Genomic DNA, 9614 nt, shown 5'->3' on the forward strand with positions numbered 1-9614 from the left:
GTCGTTAATGTCGTATTAACCGAATTCTTCTTTAAGTCTTCAAACCAAGTGAATCTCAATTTTTCTAAAAAAAAAAAAAAAAAAAAAAAACTGAACTCAGAGTATTTGTTGCTATCAAATAACATTTTTTTGTATTTGGTAAAAATATTGAAGTTATTGTCGGGATGACCAAAACAAAAGAAACGAAAGATTATACATCATGATTTTCCTTATTACTTAAGAGCTTCACCTTTGACTTTGTTCTTGTGAGAGTAATGTAAAATGAAGCTTCTACAAGACTCCGATAAAAACGTCACGAGATCCTCGTTTTCTGTGAGAATTGGCGCGAAGATCGTCGAATCCGTGCCATGGAACGTATTGCATTCATCCCCGGACCAAACATTCAACTTTTTCTGTCCGTTCAGTTCAATCACTTTCCCCACGTCTTTGTAATTCTTTGTCCCCCGTAATACTCGTATACGATCAGGAGCAATGGTTCCATTTCTCTAAAACATCAGACTCAAACTTATAAATAAATGAAAATCAAGTTACAAGTGATTGAATTAACCTGAAGATACGGAGGAATATAATTTAATTTATGTGCGTATGAATGCATAATATGTATTTATGAGATATTATATTACATATTATAAGTATATTGTATAATATATTTAATATCTATACACATATAATTATATAAATATAATTTTAACATAGTCTATATTACAGAATGTAAATAGAGTAGGTTTTTTAAAATTAAAATTGAAATATCTACTGTCACATACATTTAATATCTTTTTTTACAGAGAATATTGAACTGTGTTGATTAATAAGTAAAAAAAAATATATATATGATTCCATTTAAAAAAAATGAAGATCCAAATCCTCACTAACTATGAAAAAATTATTACTGCGATATAATAATCCTCTCTTTGCTGAACAACTTTTGTTAATATAATGAAATTCTTTCGTATCTCCAAAGACAACGGAGATACTCAAGTGTCTTCATATTTTTATTATCATATATTGTACCACATTGTATAATATATGAATAAGAACAGACAGGCGTGTAAATATATGTACGTACAAAACCAAAAATGGAGAACAAATACTGTCCAGATCCAGCAGGTATGAAAACGTCATCTCTTTGTTTCAATACGTTGCAAATTATTTTCGAACCTAAATCTTTCCCTGTGCAGTCGATAGGTAAACCATCGAAGAGAATCTCTCTTGCTTTCACCCTTACGAAGATGGAACTGGGTTTGTGAAACATAGTGTCCACAGTTTTATCTATGAATTTTAATGTTAAGTCAATGATTATGATACTTCATAAGTAATAATTAGGTAGAAAATAAGTTGAAATAATTATTATTATATTAGATTTATGTTCTAGTTGTAATTATATTATAATTATTATATTGTAATTATTATTGCATTACAACTTTATAATTACATTATATAGTAATACTTATAGTATATATATATATATATATTATATTTTACTACAACTAAAAATTTAATATGTTATAAAATTTTCCATTTCTCTATGTTTGCAATGTACCAAAAATTATATGTAAAATTTTATTAAGGAAATAATGAATAACTTAATTTTAGACAAAACTATAGATTGAATGTAGAGTTCAAATATCCAACGTGAGATAATGCCAAAAGTAAACGTTCACATTTATATTTAAAAATAATTTAAATAATACTTAGTCAATCTAACAAGAAAATTTAAAATTATTTTAGAAATATTTTCCAACTTAAATATTTGGAAGATATTTTATCCAAAGTATTTTAAAGATATTTGTTCACTGTGAGTTCTTCAACTTTCCAAATCTATGTAGAAAACTATATGAAACTGATTCATGTGAATGATACCTGAAAGAAGGTATGAATAAGGAAATGGAAACATGATGTGTAATGATATCCGTTCAAGGCGAGAGTAAGTAACTTGTTGTTGGTCACAACTAGAACAAGTTTCTCTCAACTTTCTTTCATCAAAAATCGATCGTTTTATTTACAGGTATTTCTAACTAAAGCCGAGCTTTACTTTTGGATCAAAACGAACGTCAGTTTTCTTACATTCTACATATTTATACTGGGTGCAGTAATACGTCTACCAAAGACTATAATAGTCTTGAAATAAAAGATATAACAATTTGAAATAATGAATAATTTCGACTAATTTATTTATTTTTATCTGAAAAGTTTCTTCTTGGCTCCAAATCAGAGAAATCATTCGATATGTGAGTTCTTTGACAATATAAAAATAAGTGTCGATAATTACTGAGCACTCCTACAGCTTTTGGTTGGTATTTGAAGATAAGTTTGACCATGCTGACGATAAAGAGATGAGGAATGACTAGCTCTTCCTCACCAGTTAATGGGCTACTTAACGACGGATTGAAAAACCAAGTAGATCTCGTGCTGTACTCCACACTGTCGTCTTCTTCTCGATCAACCAAATTTATCTTGTGTATATATTCGCTACAGAAGAGAAATATTTGGAAATGTTTAATACAACAGGAAATTTTTGTGAATATATTACATGTATGTGTGTTATATGACACACAATATTTTTATATTTCATTATAATGAAACCCTACTGTGATTATATTGATCAAATTTGAAACAAATCTGGGAAAATATTTAAGTATATATAATTACAATATATAATTACAGTAATTACAAATAAATATATATAATTACAATAATAGTATAATAATAATATTATTTATTAATTAATAATAATAATATTATATTGTTGTTATAATGATTTCTTAATTAATTTCTTTTTAATACATGATTATCTTTATATGTCAAAGTTCACAATTCAGTTCATTAATCATTACGAAATAAGTTTTTGCGCTTTATCTGGTTTGTTTTCATTTTAGGAACACTTACTCGTAGAAAAATGGTCCCACTTCCTGGATAATTGGTTTCTTTCCTGCGCTGATTTCCGCTGGATTCGTCACGTTGAACAGATAAACTTTGAAGTCCAATGGAAAAGGGAAATGTGACCAGAATTTTCGTATCGTGGAATTAGGTTTCAGAGTTACTCGCTGTGGATGATTTTCTAACTAATATTTGCACGTAACATTCAAAAGTATCTTGAGACAAATATTGCCTCTTTTTGTAATCTACAACATGTTTTAAACATGTGAAGAGCATCCAAACTTAAAAATTCAATGTGAAGGTATCAAATTAATTATTACATATTTTACATATATATATATCGTACTGACTATAATAACAATAATAATAAAATAAAACAGTATTAATAAATGAAAGTTACTTATATATTTAGTAAATTTATTCTTAATACTTTATCTAATACTTTACTAAATATGTGTACATACAGTAAATAATTGTATCATTAATTGGGTAATTTCATTTTTTAAAACGAGAAATAAATTTTCAACTTGAAGAAAAATAAACTCAGAAAAAATGGAAATAAATTGTTGAATTTAAATTATTAATTCTATTAGGTACATATACATATGTACATAACTTTCACAGTTTATTAATATACTATTTCTATCCTACGTTATTTCATTTTAGAATTAATTTTCAGTTAAAACAAAACATCGTTCGAATTTATAACGTCACCACAATGAAACCAATGAAATAATATTCATAACAAGTATATAAATAATTTGTAAAGTTTCAGTTTGCGCACTCACCTTTTTGAGCTGCGATTTGAAGAACGGAGGAAACGCGATCACGCAAAATCCGAAAACGAGGAAGAAACCACCGATGATGCCCAATTTCTTCGGCTTCATAGTAACACACACTAAAAACAATTACAGTCGTCGCTATTATCGCCACTTTTCGATCAGACACTTTGTCGATGAATCCACTAATATACACAGATTTACACGAATAAAGATATATAGAATTCGGAATATATAGAGACAAAATACACCAGAACAATAACGTTTGACTGTTGTAATAACATCTTGGAGCCTTCAAAATATAGGATAAATGAAGAATTTGTGAATTCGTAGTATTATGAATTTAGTTTCAGATTTTTGACTATGTTATACCATGGAATGAAAGAAATTGTTGAGAAATAATAGCAGGAAAAAGAAACTGGTTAAATAATTATTAGTAATTACGGTATTTTTTTTGTAGAAAAGAAGATAAAAAAAGAGAATATTGTTCCTTAATGTGTGGATATCAAGGAAAGGAGAAGAGAATGAAAAGGAAAGTGTAAATAAGACGGTAAAAGAAAAGATGAAAATTTTCTACCCTTGCTATGAATACATTGAATACAGAGAACAAGCAATTTAAAGCAAAGAAAAATAATTAATAAATGAATAATGAATGAAATAAGAAGAAAGAAAGAATTGTAAAATGAAACAAACTATAGACTATACTCTTAAACTATATAAAGAAGAAAAATTAAAATTTTTATATAAAGTTTAATATTCTTTAAGAATAGAATATCAAAATTCTTTAATATCTTCTTAATATTCTTGAATTCTATAACATTTAATATCTTTTCATATTCCTTAATACAATATTTTCTTATAACAATCTTCAATAATTCTTCTTAAATATTTCTTTTCTTTAATATCCTTTAATAATACATCGGTCCTTCTTTTATGTTTTAAATATTATCAACAAAAGTTAAACGAAGAGTTACGTTTCGCGAAGCTTATTCGCACACCTTCATTTGGCCGAGCTAGTGAATACGACGTCGATCGAGAAGAGAGTACGCGAGGTTTCTTCGTCCAGTGCCGTGGATCTTCAAGTAGCTACGTAAAAGAACTTGGAAAGAAGTTTTGAGCTCGGTCATCCAACGATTACTAGACACGTGTCCACTCGTGCATCACCACGTGTATCGCTGATCTTTTTACGCTATTTGCCATTGTTTGATATGAACAACCTTGATATGATCAACCATTTCCTGCTAAACAAAGTTCTCTTCGTTTGAAGAAAATTCATTTAAATTTTATATCTACCACGATAAACTTTGAACTTTAGAAAATCAAATGACGAGAAACTCGAGAAATTCTAATATATTGTGCTTTAATCCTGATTAATCAAAGTTCGATAAAATGATGAAACAAAAATCGCACATCAAGTTTCAAGGACTCGTCGTAACGAGGAAGTATTCATCTTCAGAATCATGATGGATTCAGTCGTGAAAAGAATTTTTCAATGTTTCTAGAGACGTTTAAGTTTTCTATCATTCTTTCGAGAATGAGTGCGTCTTCACTTGTGTGATGTAAAAACAAACTCAAAATTGTCGAAGTAGACGCCAGATGCATTGTCATATGATCTCTTCTTACAAAGTTACGACAGTTTAAGATATAAACAATTTTTTCATCGATAACGATATACTTATACTCTTCATTGCAATTTTACTTGAATTTTTTATCTATTAGATTACGTAATAAATTTTAGAAAAATGACGAAGATTATCAGGCTGTTGGTTAAAACATTTAATCGCTGTATTCTCGAATTTGTTATAAATTTGCAAATGATAATGATCGATAGATAACGTAAGCAGTAAAATATTATTATTAACATATTCTTATTAATAATATTAGATATTAATGAAATTGGATATTCAATCAACTGAGATTAATTGTTTATTTAACAGTCACACTAGTTGTAATATATTTTACATAAAAGTACCTATTTTTATATTCACTCTTGTACACAAGCGTAGAATTAAGAATTGTCTTAATTTGAAGAGATGATCAAAGTATGTAACGCAAACAATTGCGTGATATCTTCGGAACATCTTTCAATCATTACCTGACTTTGAAATTATTAAGATACGCTTTATGTAACATTTATCAAGAAACGATTGTCATCTAAACAATTCTATCTTGGTTTTGCGAAAACTAAATTACAATAGAATAAGTAAATGACACATTAGTAAACAATGAATTATGTTTAAGATCATCTTCTTTCTTTCATTTTCTTTATTCTTATCAACGTTGTGAATTCCAACGATAAAACAATGAAACAATTACAATTCTTATATGACGAAACTAAGCTTTTATCTATTTACGTGATGCTACGTTGTTCTTTCACGTTAAGTGTAACGATTATCGAACGCGAGAGTGCCGAATGTATTAAATATGAGGGTTCTGTTACAGACTCGAATTGCAAACTTCTACGAGTTGCATTTATAACACTGTTACACTGCTATAACACGGAATCTATCGAAGCAATATATGTTTACTTCCGTGTTATTTTATTTTAAGTATCTACATCCGCAGATAGTTTATTTCGAATCATTTGTTTATGAATTGGTTGAAAGAAGTATCCAACAATTGAAGTCTATAATCACGAACTAGAAATTCGACTAATTCTAATTAACAGAGTGAAAAAGATAATCACATCTGATGTTTCTTCAATTATTCCTCATAGTGTAGTACATCGAATATATATATTATAAATTGGGATAGAATAATTCAGAAACATAAAATATTCGATAAAAAGAAATTTGTAAAAAAAAGAAATATACAATTGAATTCGAGGATTGATACTTATTTGGATATCATCAACTTGATAAATTATTGAGTTATATATTCGTTTGTGACAGTGTTATTGAATTAATTGTTTTCTGATTTATTAACGTATACATTTTTTTACAACGCATGAACTAAATAATGGCGAATTTGGTATTGCAAAATGACTTGAATAGTAAGTTACTACGATATTCAAATCTATTTAAAATATATAAAATTAGTATAAATTTGATATTACTTATTCATTGTACTAAAGTGAGCAGATTATTACCATGAAAATTAATTTTTTTATTTCAGTAAGAAAAGTACATTCATGTTACCAACAAAATTGGTTCTGAAGCTATAAACGGAATCTTCTGACTGGAATGCTTAATACCACAAACGCAATGAAACATATTTACTCGTTTAGACATAAAATAGCAATTAAGTGAATCACCATAAATGATTTTCTATAAAAGAATTAGTTTCTCATCTTCTATAATTACAATCATTTCTCTCGTAACCCCCGAAGCAAAACAAATTGTAAAGTTTGATATATTATTACTTCTATATTTTGTATAAAATTAAATATATTCTTACTGAATTCAACTGTAATAACTCAATAATCTCAAGATTCGAAACGATGACTTATACTTGCATCAATACATGTCGTGCAGAGATGAGAAGTTCCCCTAAAAGAATGTGAGTCTGGTTGGTTATTTCCAATCCACTCTTAAATTTAAGAATACCTATTGGCTGAGAGTGTCACGTAAAACCTAGTGGGTCGGTTACTGAGAGAAGAAACTGCTTCCTTGCATGGGACTTTTCATTTTTGTACATAGATACAGCTACATACAACTGAAAATATATAATTTGCAATTCGTCAGTAGATGGTACTAAAGGTGAAATTTCTGTAGCGGAAGATTTTATGTATAATATAAGGTTATAAAAGATACAGAAGGTTGAGTGTATTTCGTCCGAGAGTCACCACCAGATTCATCAATAGGGCTGATACCGGCGATCCCTAAACTCAGACGCCCGGTTTATTAGGAACCTCTAGCTTGGGCCAAGAAACGGCACTCATTATAGAAGTGTTCCGCACGCTGTACGCTTAACCTAAAGATCGTACATGATCCGTAGCTAAGCGGCATCCATTTACGATTTATAATATTAGTGTCTTTAAAGTTGGTATACTAAAAAAAGACTCAATGAATTAGCCGCTAGAGACTAAATAAAATACTAGCGTCGCGTAGCGGGGAAACGGTGGAACTAATTTATATTGTTTTCCTTGTCGCACACTATCACTATCCTCGTCTAGGGCGCGAATATGTCTGTCCTTGTCACACGCTATTGCCCTCCTTGTCTACCGCGCGGATATGTCTGTCGCACAATATTGCTCTCTTTGTCTATCGCGCGTGTATGTCTGTCCTTGTTGCACGCTATTGCCCTCCTTGTCTAATGACGCTAGACAAGGAAAGCAATAGTGTGCGACTAGGACATCCTTCGATCTATTGAAAAAAAAATTCAACTTCTTACACGCACATTTTTCTAGGACAAAACACACATAAGAAGAAAGCGGCGAGCCTAATTTTAAGGAAGCATATAAAAAAGTTCGCAACTTATTCCTCTTAATTAGGTTTTTTTCGTAATTAGTACGAACTGTCAGAAAAGGACATGGTGGCGCCATCTAGCGGTGACTCAGTGGTACTAATTAATTACAAAAATAGTTATTTCTGCATTTTACGGGTCAAATGGGGTATGAAAAGAAAGTTAAGGGTCTAATTAGGGTAATACAATCACGAAAGTTCACAATTCATTTCGCCAAATTAGGTTTTTTCGCAAATGAAAATTTCTCTGTTTTACGGGGTACGAAACACTAGCGCCGCGTTGTGGCAGACTGGTGGAACTAAACGGTCCGTAACCAGATAAGGGGAATAATTAATTTTAATTTTTCACATTACTAATTTGCACTCCATGAGCATATATTTCAAAGATAATGCTTTCAGTTACGTTCGCAAATAAATCTAATTTTAATATTCACTATATAGACTAAATCTAATTTAATATTCACTCTAATTTAATATTCACTATAACTTTCGTTTGCGCGAAATTATGCACTTATTACTGGCATTATTACTAACGTAAACGAAATTGAAACATTCTTTATATACGTAAACTATACTTAAACAAAACATAAAACGCAAGCTTAGGGTCTCTAAAATCGAAGACGAAACCATAACAGTTCACAAATGATTCCTCTTAATTAATTTTTTCTCGTAATTTGTGAAAAAACTGTCACCTGTCAATGTTTAAAGGCAATGGTGGCGCCATCTATTGATAATTTGGTGGTACTAAAAACAGAATTTACTACTTTTAGTACCACCAAGTTATCAATAGATGGCGCCACCATTGCCTTTAAATATTGACAGGTGACAATTATTCCACAAATCACGAGAAGAAATTAATTAAGAGGAATCATTTGTGAACTGTTATGGTTATGTCTTCGATTTTAGAGACCCTAAGCTTGCGTTTTATGTCTTGTTTAAGTATAGTTTGCGTATATAAAGAATGTTTAAATTTCTTTTACGTTAATAACAGTGTCATTAGTGTGTGCATAATTTCGCGCAAACTATAATGAATATTAGAATTAGATTTATTTGCGAACGTAACTGAAAGCATTATCTTTGAAATATATGCTCATGGAGTGCAAATTAGTAGTGTGAAAAATTAAAATTAATTATTCCCCTTATCTGGTTACAGAACTTTTAGTTCCACCGGTCTGCCACAACGTGGCGCTAGTGTTTCGTTCCCCCTTAAAACAGAGAAATTTTCATTTGCGAAAAAACCTAATTTGGCGAAATGAATTGTGAATTTTAGTGATTGTAGTACCCTAATTAGACCCTTAACTTTCTTTTCATATCCCATTTGACCCGTAAAATGCAGAAATAACTATTTTTGTAATTAATTAGTACCACTGAATCACCGCTAGATGGCGCCACCATGTCCTTTTCTGACAGTTCGTACTAATTACGAAAAAAACCTAATTAAGAGGAATAAGTTGCGAACTTTTTTATATGCTTCCTTAAAATTATGCTCTCTGCTTTCTTCTTATGTGTGTTTTGTTCTAGAAAAACGTACGTGTAAGAAGTTGAATTTTTTTTC

General features: G+C 29.8%; 2 protein-coding genes across 2 annotated transcripts in view; one reads left to right on the forward strand and one right to left on the reverse strand.

Annotated features, from left to right (window-relative positions):
* The window catches only part of LOC122528399 (G-protein coupled receptor moody-like), a 17293-nt gene extending 14092 nt beyond the window's left edge, over window positions 1-3201 (forward strand). Inside the window, exon 7 of the mRNA XM_043653458.1 lies at window positions 2877-3201. The gene's annotated coding sequence lies outside the window, so the exon portion shown is untranslated. The remainder of the gene's footprint in view (window positions 1-2876) is intronic.
* The window catches only part of LOC122528404 (sensory neuron membrane protein 1-like), a 6556-nt gene extending 1829 nt beyond the window's left edge, over window positions 1-4727 (reverse strand). The window contains exons 1-6 of the mRNA XM_043653468.1: window positions 4655-4727; window positions 3666-3775; window positions 2887-3044; window positions 2270-2469; window positions 1067-1269; window positions 230-485 (exon numbers count right to left, since the gene is read on the reverse strand). Of these exons, the coding sequence (XP_043509403.1) occupies window positions 230-485; window positions 1067-1269; window positions 2270-2469; window positions 2887-3044; window positions 3666-3764 (916 nt within the window). The 5' untranslated portion in view covers window positions 3765-3775; window positions 4655-4727. The remainder of the gene's footprint in view (window positions 1-229; window positions 486-1066; window positions 1270-2269; window positions 2470-2886; window positions 3045-3665; window positions 3776-4654) is intronic.
* Window positions 4728-9614: the final 4887 nt, after the last annotated feature.

Source organism: Frieseomelitta varia, unplaced genomic scaffold, assembly GCF_011392965.1.
Source record: "Frieseomelitta varia isolate USP_RPSP 00005682 unplaced genomic scaffold, Fvar_1.2 scaffold_250, whole genome shotgun sequence".
Lineage (NCBI taxonomy): Eukaryota > Metazoa > Arthropoda > Insecta > Hymenoptera > Apidae > Frieseomelitta > Frieseomelitta varia.